The following is a 15,873-nucleotide window of genomic DNA, read 5'->3' on the forward strand; positions in this document are numbered from 1 at the left end:
TTGGATAGAAAAAATCTTATAATCCAAACCTATTGCGTTTAGATTTTATCCTAAGTCAAATATTTTTTTAAAATACGTTTAGATTTTGGACAATTGGGTAATCTAATATATATTGGTTAAGTCAAATATTTTTCGTTTTCTCTTTAAACTGAAGATTACTTTAACCTATATATATTTCCTTTATGGTATATGTTCATCAATCCTGTTTTTCTTGTTCGAAACCTACCTTCTTATTCATGCCAGTAGACACGTCCTTTTTAATGTAATTTTGTGATACGCCAATTGAATGGATTGATTGAGAGATACGTCACATATCTTAACATGTTTAAGTATAACTTGGGAGATTTTTTAGTTAAAAGTTTAAACATAACCTTTAATAACTCAGAAACTTGTCCCAAGAAATTATGAATTTTATAGTTGTAATATATTTTAAATGATATGAACATTCAATTATTCCATTACCCTAAATATTTCATAGAAATATGTTGTTGCAAGCACTTGTTTTTTCAGAGAAATAAATTTACAAGCATTATTTTCTTTTACATACTTAAATCAGGAGATAGATCTAAATCTAAGTGTAGCCAATTAGTGGTACAGCTTATATTATAGTGTACTTTATTTCGTGCATTATATTGCATATCTAAACTTCATTTCTTCTTCTTTTCTTTCACAGGTCCCCTTGGAATCTTGGTTAGAACTTTAGTATCCAATGTGTTGAACAATCTCTGCACGTCTTGGTTTCCTTTGCTTGCTAGATAATTCACCTCATATTCATATCTCTCATACATAATGGGAAGAGTCACCAGGCAGAGGAACACTGTAAAACAAAGATATAGCAGATCAATAAATTGATAAGGTTCAATTAGGAAGGTTGATACATTGATAATAAAATTGAATTGGGATCTCACTGATATATAGAAGATTCAAAGTGGTAAAATAATTCCCAATAGCTGATAAGATCCAGAGACACGCAATTGTCTGAAATTCAATGACATGATGTTAACCAACAATTAATTAAGAAAATATTCTGACAAGAAATGTGAGAGTAATTGAAAATGGTTTCTCAATACCACAAAGAAGAGTGTGAGGTCTTTCCCAGTTGAAATGTCGTAAAATCTCCTTAAGAACGAGTTGAGCTTTTGAAACAAGAATCTAAAGGTGGGTTCGGGGATTTGAAAATCATAGATTTGTGGCAGGTTCCTGCAAAGAAGCTTATTAATTTATTTGCTCCACAAAATAAAGAAAGATTATAAATTAATGTATACAGAGAATAAGATTACAGTACCATGTGATAAGTCCAGCTGCATTATACCATACGAATAGGATGAGCATAATGGCCATGAGGATGTGACAAAGTAGAGTAAGAAAATTGTATTCGACCACTTCAAAGAGGAACCAAATGATGGAGAACCCAGCTACCATTGCTGCCGATAATATCTTGTCTTTCCATAGCAATATATCAGCAACTGCAAAATCAGATCAATCTATCACAAAAAATCTTTTGAAAGAAAGGTACGTTTTTCTGCATTTGGTCTTTGGAATATAAATGAACAAAAATGCATCCAATGGTTTGAGAGAAAACCCTCAAAACAGCACTTTGGTTAAAAGTAGGAAAACTTTCTACCAATCAATTTAAACCCTCAAAAGTCAAAACAACCCTTAAGAGTGTAAAAGTACAGGAATAAAAATAAAAAGTAAAAGTACAATAAATGTTTTTTTTTCTAACAAAAAATTATCACTTTAAATACTTAAAATGAATCCAAAAGAAGGATGTTAACATTTTCCTTAAAATTTTCAGATCCTCTATATTAGAATTTAGAAACATAAATTAAGACGTAAGAAGAAAAAAGTGGTGAAGTGTTGCTAAACTATCTTACGCTTTCCTCCGCCAAGGACTGCATGTAGTGGTCTTTGACGGTCTAACAATCCTGGCCTCTGTGCAGTTTCACGGGAACGGATTGGCATGGTTACCAATTTGAATGATTGAAATTATCTTCGTACTTTGTGTTAATTTGTTGGTTCTCCTGAACCAAGTTCTAGCACTGTTATGATTCATGCGTCATGGTGCCAACTATATGTAATGTTCGAAAGGATATTTGGGGTTCTAAGCTTTGTAACCAAGAAATTTAATTAACTACTCATTCCATGGAGGAGGAAAGGTATGGCTTTGGCATGGTTTTCAAGTTTTACTTCCTCGTGCCCACACATGATTTAAGATACATTATTAGCGTCTCACATTTACCCTTATCTATGTGTCTAATGCTATGTTGTTGTTTTTTCTTTTTTAGAGACTTTTCGTGGGAATCTTATCGACACCTGAGAAGGACGGAGACTTGTCATGTTTGTGCTCGACGCAAATATTTGACATATGATATACAAAATATTACAATTATGATTTCAAATTCTATATTTCTTTCAATATAGCTGTTATGTATCACGCTGCAATTTTAGATCGATAATAGTAATAACAATGTCGTCCTGTGTGTTTTTCACAATCATTCAACTCATAAAACTAGTGGGAAGAATTCATAGAGAGTAGGATATGCTCAAACGGCTTCATGATGTGCTAGTATTTAATAAAGGACCAATTATATAATAAGATAAATAATGTAATAGAGAAAATAAAGAAAAAATAAGTTATAAAAGATTTTATGAATTTATTATATATATAATAGTATAATATGAATCATCAGTTAATTGTCGTGATGGACCATGTATAGTCATGAAGTGCAATACCGGTATCAGTTTAATGTGGAGACTGAAGAGTTATTAATTTGGACGTGCTTTTAAACTTTGTTAATTTTAATATCTTTGAACTCAACCCACATTCCATGACATTTTGTTTTTGACAAACGACCCATGACATAAGATTGATGCTATAAGCGTGCTGCTATTTTCACCCCCTTTTTTTTCTTTCAAAAAACCAATGAAAAGTTCAAATTACCCTCCTCTCAATTCTCATCTCCCTACAACCCCTTCCTCCTTTCTCTTCCTCACTTTCTGAATTGTGATTCCGCAAACACCCATTCCATCCCTTCTTCCAGGTCCATCGGCCATTGTTTCCGCCAAAGCTTCACATCAGAGTCGGAGAAGTTCTTGCTATCTTTTATTGCTTATATTTAATTAATTAAATTATTTTTTATAATAAGTTAAACGAACAATTAAGTCTAAGGTTTAATTAAATCAAAATTAAAAAATAAATAAATAAAACGTTGACAAAATTAAATATTGAACCCAAATAAAGATTTTTTTTTTTAAATAAAGAGACCAAATATTTTTATTTAAAAATGATGAGACTAAAATTACATGCTAGAAAAAATAGAAATTAAAATTGTATTTAAAGTTATGTTGAACAAGACATTTTAACTAGTTTTTAGGTTTTTTATTAGTTGAAAAGTTATTTGATTATTCAGTAATTAAATTTTTTTAATAATTTCTTGCTAGTGTCTAATGTTTATTGAATCGTTATTCGAAGTAGTATTTTTTAAAACATTAAATTTTAACTTTTTGTATTTTTTTCTACTTTTATTCTTAATATATTTATTCATTTTTTCTTATCATATTTTTTAAATAAATAATAATTTTATTATTTTCTAACATTTTACACTTTACAAATACTTTAATAACTAATTTTACGAAATACTTCTAATTTAATAAACTAACTTCGAATAATTTTCTCAAATATAACCTAAGTCAAGAAAAATTATCCATAAAATCAAGCGGTTTTGATTTTTCACTTTTTTACTTTTGTAAACATAATCATAAAGAAAACTCAAATGTTGACCATCTATCATGTTGCACATTTCGCATCGCCGAAAGTCATTCGGCCTTCAGCTTGAGTTTGAAAAGCTCCAGTCTCCAACACTTAAAAATCCTAAATTCTTTATGAGAACCAAATTACTCGAGATCATTAGTTAATTATGAAAATATTATATATTACATAAATTTATATTTACATATACAACATTTATCTTCATATATGACAATAAAAATAAACAAACGTTTTTACAGATTTGACATTAATTAATCATTGTATATATCAATTTGGCTATTTGAGATGTTATGTAGAGCGGGGATGAGATTTGAACTCCTTTTCGTGGCTTACCTGTGATGAGAAGGCACGCTATCACAGTAATTGTTCAGTGGCTTATATCATGTCCTTCGCATTCTGTGGTATTAGGTGCCACCTAATTTCTTAGTAATTTATTTGATGTTCATTGATTTAGCTTAATATTTCTTATAAAACAATTATAGTCCTCGACAGTCAACATGATAACCAATATGCACTTATATTTAATCTATTAATAAAACTTTAATTGCTCGTAAAAAGGTTATGAATTATGATACTGTGTATAAAAAGAACCTCGAGGCTTCTTTTTCTTCTTTTTTCAAATAATAATATTTCTATAAATTAGGCTCTCTAGTCTCTTGTCTGACAATGCCTAACCAAACTCTCGCAAACTTATGGGTGATAAAAAATGTCTTTGATCTACCAAGAGCTAAACATAAATCCTCTAGTAAAAAATGTAAACAACCCGTCAAAAAATGGAGGGTAAAGTAAATACCAATACTTGTTAATATAGCCACGCGAGAATTATTTGTTTATGATTTGTGAGCTTCTACAGAGCGGGAAAGACATTGAAGTTACATTTTCCTAACGTAACACTGTTAACATTATCAAGCTCGTATAATAATATGTTCATTTTAATACTAGTGCTTTTTTATATTGATGCAACTTATAAATGATTAGGCAGACACGTTTGTTTCATAATGATGGTGGCAAACCTATACGGCTATAACCCCCTAGCATGGCCTGAGTCAAATAACTGAAATCTATTAGCAATGAATACACAATAATAAAGCAAAGGGGGTCCTCCGCAAATTCATGATGATAGCACTAATAATCCCCATCCACATAACATAACACTTGGGCATTGATGAAATTGGTTTTATAGTAGTCAGCAGCCTTGTCCTAAGGTCAGGTAATGTTTTTGTTTATTGTTTACAGATGCCATTATAGCGAAGAGAGCCACGCCCGTATGCATCCCTGTGTGTCTTAATCTTAATTAAGAGTCTCACGTATCACCTCTCAATTAAATTTTCTCCTTCTTAGTCTCTCTTTGAAAATGAAGACCTCATATGCAACATTGTGCCCTTCTAGGTCAGAATGAGTTGTGCATGGCGGCAGTGACGTGTAACGCGCAGCAGCTGAGTGCATGTGCCAGCGCCATCACGTCCTCAACCCCTCCTTCAGCTGTTTGATGTAGCAAACTGAAGGAACAGAGGCCCCAACCTCAAGAAGCTTGTTAACTCTCCTAATGCTAGGAAGGTAGCTAATGCATGTGGTTCCCCATTCCCCACTTGCTAGAAACAATTGAGTATTTCACAAGTCTCTGCTTGGTGTGGTCGTGCTACAACACTGTGTGCCCCTTGTCAGTTGTTGGAGAATTTGATCTTGTACCACCTCTGTCTGCATCTATTAATGAATATGTAGTTTGCTGATTATGAGCGCTCAGCTTTTACTTGGTCCATCGTACAAAACTACAAATAATTTCTCTGTCACGACTCTTTCTCTTTCTGTGAGATTAAATTATAATTATATCTTTTTACATAACCAGTTATGACTTATGAGACAATCATTTCATTTCCTGCTCGAGTAATAAGTAGTATTACAGTAAAGCTATTCGTACTTCAATTGAATATCTAGAGGAGAAATGTTAACTGCATTCCTGCTTAGTTTTTGTGTTAAATCTAACAGTTTTGGACTTTCCTCCAATTATAAATCATTGTTAATATATTTTTTATGATAATTATACTAAAAATCTAAGTTAAAAATTGTCAATGATAGCCTTGTTTTTTGTCTCTATATAAAAGTACTCAGATGCTGAACAATGTAAGCACAAGAAAGGTGTGTAAATAACTAGTGTTTTGTCTTTGAATTAGTGGCCGATAAATTGGGAAAATGAATAAGTAATTACTAATTAGTGGTAAATATATAGTTCAACAAAAGAAAAGGATGAGAAGAACAAACTTGGGTCAATTACTTTACATTGAGGTATTTGCTTAATGATATCCGATCGTCTTTCTCTTCTTACGCCGCCACATTGCCTTTTGTATCTCTTTTAATTATAACGGATAAGAGTTAAAATAACAGTGATAATACTGATAACAATAACTTTTAAACATTCTGATGTTTTAATAGAGGAGGTGCTTAAAATTGAAGATTCCTCTTTGCTGAACTAACTGGTACACATTTTTCATCTTTATCTTTCTAGACTTATTGTTTGAAGGGAAAAGAAAAGAATATTTTTTTCTATAAAAAGAAAAGAATATAGTAAGAGTGAATGGAATGAAACTTAAAGAAATATTTTATTTTTTATTTTTTTCCCTTTTTATAAAATAAGAGAAATTATATAGTTAGTGGAAAACTAAACGATGAACCAAGGTTACGTTTGTATTTTTAAAAATAAAATATTATTTAAATTTATTTTGTGACAATTAGATAAAATAGAAGTCATAATATTATTTTAGAATTTTAAAAAAATAATTTTAAAAGAAAAGATTAAACCATAGAAGTTTTTCTTCTTCTTCAAAACTTATCCTAAGTTATCCTAAAATGTTCATGAAATAGTTTTCCTACAAAACCCAACAGCAATATCTACCCAGACCACAGACTTGCCTTTCCCCAGATATCCAGCCGAAGACATTGCCTGTCTCCTTCACTTACCTCCCTTCTTTCACTCTCAACCGTCAGAAAACATATTGCATTTAAATAAGCCAACATATCACGCACATAATAATGATAATACAGTAATAACAATGCAATGCCAAAATATCTAGATATTTAAAATTTAGGCTCCGACATAATAATTGATAAAAGCCAATTAATACCAAATTCAAATATCAAGATAGAGTAACCTTACTTGTATAACAAATTTTTGCAACAAAGTTTCTGCTCATTCATTTTCTATCTCCAACACTCGTTATCTTATCACACATTAAGATTACTCATCAAGATGATAAAAAGAGAAAAAAATATATCATCACCACACAACACGAAAGTCAGAGCCTAGTTAATCGGCCCTTCACTTTTGAAAACTCGAGTAAAAAGGCTTTGTAAGAAATTTACAAGTTTAGTAAGAGCATCTCCAATTAAATTTAAGAACTAGTTCAATACTTTATGTTATGATCACCGTTGGAGGAAGCTAACATGATTTCCAACTGTAAGAACTGGTTCTTATATAAACAATTAGTTCTTATGATTAAAATAGGATATTTTATGAGATAGATGATAATAAGTGTGACCCATTTTAAGTTCATAGTTGATTGCATCATTAGAATAGAAAATTACTATAGTTCTTAAACTTCATTGGAGATGCTCAAGCTAATTTCTACTACAACAGCACATGCAAGTGAGACACAAAAAGCATGTAGCTGGAGGATGCCAAAACTTTAAAACTAGAAGATTGGAATATATTAATTAAACCACCAACATAATACTACCATGACCATCTATCAATATATTTCAGGCATTCTCCTATTACAGCATAAATACTATATATTCATCCATTATCCAAAAGCAATAAGAGGACCACCAAAATTGAGTTTAAAACCAAGAAATAAACCATTCAGGCCTTATCAGAGTCAGGACCTTGGTGGTGGTGTTGCGTGGCCAATCCAAGTCCTTCATTGTGGTGCTTCTCCCAGAAACCAGTGTCAGCCTTAGAGTGTGCCCAATAGTACAAAATGGCGGTCAACATGGACAACAAGGTCAAGGCAGCTCCAGCAGCAAACACACCCTTGCGTAGGGTAGCACAAGACAAATCGTGATTCACAAAATACCCTCTGTACTTTGTGTGGTATGCATTCCTTGCAGACCCTGCTAACAGACACGCCTCTGCCGCCAAAAAACTAATCCTGATTTCACAGTAGTAATTATTGAAACAACAAATTAATAAAATATTTCCAATTTTTCAATTTAATTTCGTCTTCTGACAGCAAAACGCACAATCATTTCATAACTGGTGTAGCTGAAGTGAAAGTAAAAGTCTATCTAGTAATCTATGACTCTAAATTATGTTCAGTTTTTTGTTACTAAAATAATTACAAGATAAATTCGTAGGGATTTGATTATTTAAAGGTGAACTTAGCAGTGCGTGTGATTAATTGAGTGATACCATGAGAGGATGAAGGAGATGACGGCGGAGGTGGCGGAGCAGCCAGAGACGAGGCCTTTGCCGCAGCAAAGGCATCGCGTGACGCCGTTAAGGACGGTGTGGCTGAGGAGGAGGAGGGCGACGGCGGAGAGGCCGTAGACGGTGGAGGCGTCGGTGGTGTAATGGCAGAAGGTTTGGTCGTCGTACTCGTCGGGGACCACTTTGGCCTGAAAAGGAATCAAATTTGAGAGCTCAATTGCGGAAACCAAAGCGAGAGGGGGGTAGGGTTACCTCGCTACGACGTCGTTCGGCGCCAACGGCGAAGACGAAGGCTATGAGATGCAGAGCGATGATGAGGACTAAAATGGTTACAGAAACTGCCATGATTTCTCTCTTTCTCTCACTCCACTCACTGCCTTTTTTGTGCTTATGTTGTTATGTCTTTAGCATCTTCACACTCTCTTTAGCTCCGGCTTTTCCTCAGCCTAATTCTTCCTTTTTCTTTTATTCCTACATTTCAACTTCTTTTTCCTAAATTCTCATTGCATTTTCCTTTTTTTATTTTTTAACTCTTTTATATAATGTATGAAACAAAAATACTAATTATTTTCGTCAATTGTTCATCATGTTCGACCATATCCCAAAACTCAAAAAACATTTTTATAAATACATATAAATTTATTTACCAATAAGATTTTCACATCAGGATTTAAGTTTATGTTTTTGTGAGATATGAGTTTATTTTTTATTTATTAGACAAACCTTTATTGATTAAATATTATTCTTATAATTTTTTTGTATAATTGTCTTAAAATTGTAAGTAAAAAAATAGTATTGTTCTAATTATTAATGAAAAAAATGTGTGGACCATTGTTTTTATTCTTTATTTGTTTAATGCATGTTTGGATTTTGGTTAAATTATTCATAATATCGTTAAAATACTAATTAATGTTATTTTGGATAAATGTTTGCTTATTTTATATTCTGTTTGTTTTAACGTTTCTCTGTAGATAACACATGTCAATGAGTCAATCTTAAATAGCTTTGTAACTGTATTAGTTAGGATAAGTATCTGCCTATCCCTATCCCATAAATCCATAACTGATAAGTTAGCTACTTACTCCCACCCATCCATACACACTATCATTATAAATACACAGACATTTCTATGCTGTATGTATAGAAATCTTCTCATTCTATTATTAACTCAGTAACTTGAGAAATCTGGTAAGAACGGTAATACTTTTGCTTTTCTTGCTCATTTGGATTTGACTTTACCAATTTACATACCTTTTTTAAGCAAATCCAAACATGCATGTTGAGGAATTGTTTGAGTTTAAAATTAACTTTGGACTAAAACAATTTTAGGTAGATTTTATGTTAGTTTAATTTTTTTAACCAAGTTTAAATCCTTTTAATTAAGATCAATTTCGTATAATCGATTCAATAATTTTATGAACAATTACGCAGACAATTCTGTTTAATAAATGTGTAAAGTGAACAATAAATATTTAAGTGATTAAAAAAAGTAGTAGCTTTTCTTTTTTGTTTTGTTTAGGCTACTTTGGCGCGAAGTTGAGTTTGGGATTGGCATTTGTGGACGCTAGTGTAAAAGTTCGTTTTGCTTTGAGTTAATTGTTTGAAAAGAAATAATGAGATATTCCCTAAAAAATGATGGGTTTGGATACACTGTGTGGAAGTACAGGGAAGATTGGTGAGTTTGGGCACTATACTGCCGTAGACTGAAATCAATCACGTAGCTGTGACCCAAACGATGGTCGTGGGACCCAGCTAGATAATTATTATTCAAGTGATTTAGGGTGGGACCCATTTACTGCCATCGATAACTGTGAGTCAAAGCGAAAATAGCTGGAACACGGTTGTCTGGTCACTGGATTGATGGTAAGGTTGCCCTGTTTTTTAATCACGAAAATGACATATAAATAACAAAATTAATAAGCACCCAAATATATTAGGCTCCGAAACTAGTATCTTTAATAAATAAAAAATAAATTAATTTCTGTGTATTATACAGTATATAATTAATTAAAGTATTATACATTACACACTTGACTTCATTACAAAAGCTTGTCGTGGACACTGCAAAGTTTTCACAGTGTATTAAACTTACAATTAGCAAATGCAGGAAGAAACGCCTTGCAAATAGTAGCAATCTCTTGCCTGTGGCCACATCACACGCCATTGTCGCCTACTGTCTTTGTTCTCTATGCACTGTAAGTTGTAACAAGTATGATTGTCGGTGCGGATATTGTACTAGAAATCTAATTAATGACTACATTTTATATCCTCGTTAACAAATCTAATAATAAATTAAGATATAAAAAATGATGAGTGAGTTTATGATTATGTTGAGCAAAAGCTGAAAACCTACCTCAAAGTTAAAAATTAAAAAGTTAATTTATTAAATTATAATATTTGATAAAATTAATTATTTAAATAGCTAAAAAAATAAATTAACATAAAAATAATAAAATTATCATTTATTTAAAAATTTAATTAGAAAATTTGATAACTATAAGCTAAACAATTAGCCTTTAAAAATATATTATTTTAGTTTTGTTCAAAAAAATTAATTAAAAAATTAGTCAGTTGGAAAATTAGTTTATTAAATTATAAATAATTTATTAAATTATAAGTGTTTGATAAAAATAGTTATTGAAATAGTTAAAAATATAAAATGACATATTTAAAAAATAATAATAAATTGAATAAACATTTCAAGGATAAAAAGAAAATAAAATTTAAAATTTAAAACTAAAAGTTATCATTGTAAAAAAATTGTACTTTGTTTAAAAAATGTTAAAAGTTAGTAAGAAAGATTATTTACTGAATAATCAAAATAGTTTTTTGGGTTAGTTAAAAACTAATTAAAATAGTTTGTAAAAGATAGTCAATATTTCTCATAATTGAGAGAGAAAAAATACAACCATTTATTTCATATCTAAAAGAAAGAAAGTATTACATTAAGAGAAATAATATTTGTACAATAAATAATATAACATATTTTCAAACTAAAAGAAATAAATATGAGATGTAATAAATAATTTGACGGAGCGACGGAGGAAAAAACTGTTGTTGTATAAATAATTATTGTACGAATAGCACAACTCTCATTTTAATACTTAAGCTCATGGTGAAACTTTTAAAGAATACAAATAAAAAATAAATTCTATTTATTAATAGCCATAGATGAAAAAAATTAACAAATAGTTCTAAAAGAGAAATATTTTCAGAGCATGGAAACATAATTAAGCAATTTTATACTTTTTAGTATACTAAATTATAAATGCTAGTAAAAATAAATTAAGTTAAGCAAAAATTAATTTATGTATTTTTTCATACTTTAATCTTCTAATATAAAAAAAGAAATTATTTCTATGTTTACCTAAATTGAAGAAAAATATTTATTTCATTTTTTTGTATTGAACATAAAATATTTTTTAAATAAAATAATTTTTTACATAAATTGAAGAAAACTGTTATTATTATAATTTTTTAGTACATATAATTTTAAAAAATATTAACAAAAAGTGACTAATTTCAGAAAATATTTGCTATTCTATTTGAGATGTGGTGCGCCAGAATCCATGATCGATCTAGTCATTTGCAGCATTGGGATGTGAGTTCCTAACATGATGAGCAGCTGGTGTAGTGTTTCTTTTTGATGGATAACCATGGAGTTTGTAGTAGACTTTTGCAGTATGTATACCCTCTTTGATAGGTTATGTGGGCCTGTTGGAGGAAGAATAGTTATTGGAACCTGTGTGTGTTATAACTTCTTTATGGTAATGTGATTTGACTTTGTGAGCAGCATGACTCATCCCAGGTGAGATAGTTCTCAAAATCAGTGATGAGGTCATGTATTTCTTCAAAGCTGATTGGATTTATCTGATAGGTGTGATAATTGCATGCAGGATCGATATCAATGGTCCTGAGCATGGGTGGGGGATTCCTCGTGCATAGGTGTTGTTATTTCTTTTATTTCAAGTAAGGCTCTATCTAAACATCGTCACACCTTGTGGCTTTTGCCATGTTTAGTGTTACTTATAATAATATTTTCCTTTGCTGATAAAAAAAATAATAAAAATCACTGTGATTTAAGGCTCGGCTGGTTTTGGTGTCATCAACAAAGTCAATAAGGTAATAGCCAACAAGAGAGTTTAATTTAGACCCTCCGAGCAGTATAACTAAATCCATTGAGCTTAATTGAACTTGAGTGTGATTACTGATTGAGTATTTATGGTAGGGATATTGGTGGTTTCATCAGATGAGGAAGTCATGGTGGAAGAGGTATGAATCAAATGCTGTTAAGCCAAGGCAATTGACACATATGGAGTAAATTATCATGGGAGTTCTCATTTTTATTTCTTTGTTATTATTATAGCTAGAGTAAATTTGATAAGAGATAAGATGTATCCTAATCTAGACTAAAGCTGCAAGCCTGCAACAATTAGATAAGATCTACGTTTAAATTACAAGATAAGATATTAATAGATAAGATCTTCATTTTTAGATTACGGAATCATGTTTATCCCTTATCTATTTAGTTAGCCATAATTATGATGTGTTCAGTTAGGATTCTATATCCATTTAGTTGCAGTAGCTTCTTCTCTTGTTATATAATAAATATGTGATGAGTTCTTTGTACCTGCATGGAGCCGCTCGATATGGATATGGATCCTGACTTCAGGTATGCTGCAAGATTAATTAATATTCATTTATGGTTTTCTTCCATTTTCTTATTTCCTTGAGCCAATTACCTTTATTGCTTGCATAATGTGGTGTTTTACTCGGTTGGATGCTTTGTTGTTTGGTTCTTTGACAGGCAATTAGGGAAGGATAGTGACCGTGATTTCATGGACTCAACTAGTGATTACGGTACATGAGGGAACACAGGAATCTTCCTTATCTAGTGATGATGGGGAATCTGTCAATTCTCAGGGTTACTTTTTTTAGTATCTTGAACTGGAGACCCTCTCAGAAGTTGTGATTTACAAGCATCAAGTTGGATATCTGTAGCCTGCTTTGAGTCTTTGACATTCAGTTTTTACAGATGAACAAGGGAATGACTTGTTCTTCTTTTTGCTTGTATGCATCCAATTTGCAGGATACCAACCGATCCAACAATGAAAGATCTTGGATTCTTGATGCCTTCTTTCTGACATATCATTCCCATTATGAACCCGTGGGAGGTAGGAGGATTTTTGCTTCATTTGTGCCCGTAGCGGATTTGGTTTTATAACAAAGTTCAAGAAAAGATAGTAGAACAGTGTATTACATTAAACATGTTTTATTTGAAGAATAAATTTCCTATTTGAGATTGTTGTGTTAAAATGTTAGAGCATTAAATCATTAACTAGTTTGTCATACGTTGCTATATGTAAAACAACAACTAAGCATTTTCCCACTGGCCCTAATTTTCTGTCTTGTGTATTATGGCTTATGTCTTGGCACCTGTTAGTTGTGATCTTTCTTCCATAGTTTTGTTATTTCTTACCACTGTGCATTATTTTATTGCTTTCATTGATTTTAGCAAATTTATTAGCCCATTTTTGTAAGATATGATCTTCTTGTGTCTTGTTTAAATTTGTGAAATGTCATTTTGGATTAGTTGGGGTTCTTTATTATTTCTACTACAAAAACTTCTTTTTTTATCATGGGAACATGTTTCTATTTAAGCATACATTGCCAATTATTGGTTCATAGTAATGAAATTATTGTGAGATGCTGCATCTGATAACCATAGTCTGTTTTCCACTTTGCATCAGCTATGCATTTTTTCTTTCTTTCAAGTTCACAAAGAAAGAGTATCGGCCACGGTGCCATCACATCCTACTGACATGGACAGTGTCCATAAAATGTCTTGCTTCATACAAGTTCAAAGGATCTCTGGATTCATAATGATTGGTGGATATGAATGTCAATTAGCTAGCTCTCTTCTGTAGGCAACTGGTTAAGGGTTCCTTTGCTGACAACTGATTAAGACTGCTTCAGGTCAGCCGTTGATGATGTTAAGGTGACCGTAGCTATAAAATACTTACTTCTGCTGTTTAAGAACTGAACCTTAGTATTTGCCAGTCCCTCCTTTGGTCCATTTCTTAGATGTCACACTTGCTGGAATCAGAGTAAATCACAAATTCAACAGAAGGAAAAAGGGAAAAAAAATGGTAAGCTCTCTGTCCTTTGCAATTCCTTGCATTGTTTCCTGCCGTAATAAGTGGAAGAATCATAAAAGTAATGGTAAAGCAGCGAAGCTCGGCAGAGTTGAGGCTATGTCAGCATGTGTTCATGGTGGATACTGGATATACAGATTAACGAGCCAGCTTCACAAGGTTGGTTGATACATGTTATGAGGTTTTTTGTTTGCTAACATCAATGAGCCCTGCATGGATTGCTTCTTGTTGATTTCCAACAATATTAATGTTGGTATGGTTTTGTTAAAGAGAACAACAGGCTACATTTTTTTCTGTCCTGGTTGGGAAATTTTACTGTATAGGAGCTAGGTGGACTCACGTTTCTTAGCTGCATTACCTGTAGAACTCTTCTGTTGATTTACTATACCAATGAAGGGTTCCTTTTCTTTCGATAATGGTAAAGTTCATGTTGATAGAACTAATTAAAAAGTTCATCTGTATTTGAGAATGATATTTTATAAGTGAGTTCAGAAGAACCAAGTTCATTTGTTTAACCTAAACTGCAAGCCAATACAGCTAAAAGTACAATATTCCTATATATGGTTATCCACGGTCCTACAAAAACTTGATAAGGTCTAGTTATTAAGTTACTAATAGAAGTTAGTAATACTGATTCTAATTTATATAAAGTTCAGTATTTATAGCATATGCCTATGGTACTTTGCCCATTCGTTGGGGATGGATTTGGCCATTTTGGTTCAATATTTATACTAGAGTGAAAGGGTTTTTATGGTATTGTAATTGAAATAGTTGTGAATTAAAGGTATTTCAATTCTCAAGTCTAACATTAATCTTTTTAATGTGTAAAGATTACTCCATGCCTCTTCTAACAAAATATATTTTAGATAAATGATTAAAAATCAAGTTTTGATTGCTGTATTTAAAGAACTCAAATATCTGTTAGATTTTTTTGAAATATTTTAGGAAGTCTCATTGATTGCAGACACGGCCAAATGGCAAATATTAAAAAATCGAATGCATCACTACTTTATGAACTTGTGCTAGATGAATATTTGTCAATCGATAATGTATTGGCTTGTAGGATTGCGGACAACCTTATCTAGGAATATCACACTTTAATCTTTTTTTGGCTTGTAGTTTGGGTAAAATTAACGCCAGTGGTTTTCAAAGTTTTACTTTCGTTGCTGATATAGTAGAGTCTTCAGCATACATGTCAACTTTCCTATAAAAAAATTACGAATAAAAAAACCTTGACATTTCCCCCTCCGAACAGTACTAGTTTGTTTGCTTAGGTTTGAGATGATTTCAAACAGTTATCTGTTTGTTGAAAGGAAAAAATATGCGCCGAGTAGAATTTGTTAAGAGTAACTTTAACCTTTTCGTACAGTAAAATTAAATGTGAATATTATTATTATTTAACAGCAAGTCAAAACTGATTCTTCTAAACTCAATTTTAAAATATCATTTTGAAAACAGAAAAACTTTTTAACTGGTTCAGTCGACAAGAATTTCGCCAATGACTAAAAGCAAATGAACCCTTC

The 15,873-nt window shown here is 31.5% G+C and overlaps 2 protein-coding genes and 1 long non-coding RNA gene across 6 annotated transcripts; 1 reads left to right on the forward strand and 2 right to left on the reverse strand.

Moving 5' to 3' along the window:
• Window positions 1-439: 439 nt before the first annotated feature.
• Window positions 440-2,088, reverse strand: LOC114370777 (reticulon-like protein B14). Its single transcript, XM_028328167.1, has 5 exons — window positions 1,878-2,088; window positions 1,286-1,466; window positions 1,071-1,200; window positions 909-978; window positions 440-817 (listed from the first exon to the last, which is right to left on the reverse strand). The coding sequence occupies exons 1-5, from the start codon at window positions 1,963-1,965 to the stop codon at window positions 648-650; spliced, it is 639 nt and encodes a 212-aa protein (XP_028183968.1). The 5' UTR covers window positions 1,966-2,088; the 3' UTR covers window positions 440-647.
• Window positions 2,089-7,449: 5,361 nt separating this feature from the next.
• LOC114369812 lies at window positions 7,450-8,684 on the reverse strand. Its single transcript, XM_028327069.1, has 3 exons — window positions 8,448-8,684; window positions 8,178-8,383; window positions 7,450-7,917 (listed from the first exon to the last, which is right to left on the reverse strand). Exons 1-3 carry the CDS (start codon window positions 8,538-8,540, stop codon window positions 7,629-7,631), a joined length of 588 nt encoding a protein of 195 aa, XP_028182870.1. The 5' UTR covers window positions 8,541-8,684; the 3' UTR covers window positions 7,450-7,628.
• Window positions 8,685-11,755: 3,071 nt separating this feature from the next.
• Window positions 11,756-14,766, forward strand: LOC114370599. Of its 4 annotated transcripts, XR_003657879.1 has the most exons (6): window positions 11,756-12,003; window positions 12,092-12,164; window positions 12,280-12,317; window positions 12,424-12,867; window positions 13,003-13,369; window positions 13,946-14,766. It is a non-coding gene; the product is annotated as an uncharacterized LOC114370599 (long non-coding RNA). The 4 variants fall into 4 exon arrangements; XR_003657881.1 differs by having other exon boundaries at window positions 12,092-12,867; window positions 13,003-13,181; window positions 13,285-13,369; XR_003657880.1 differs by lacking the exon at window positions 12,280-12,317.
• The last annotated feature ends 1,107 nt before the right edge of the window (window positions 14,767-15,873 follow it).

The sequence above is a fragment of the Glycine soja genome, chromosome 10, assembly GCF_004193775.1.
Source record: "Glycine soja cultivar W05 chromosome 10, ASM419377v2, whole genome shotgun sequence".
In the NCBI taxonomy this organism is placed as follows: Eukaryota; Viridiplantae; Streptophyta; class Magnoliopsida; order Fabales; family Fabaceae; genus Glycine; species Glycine soja.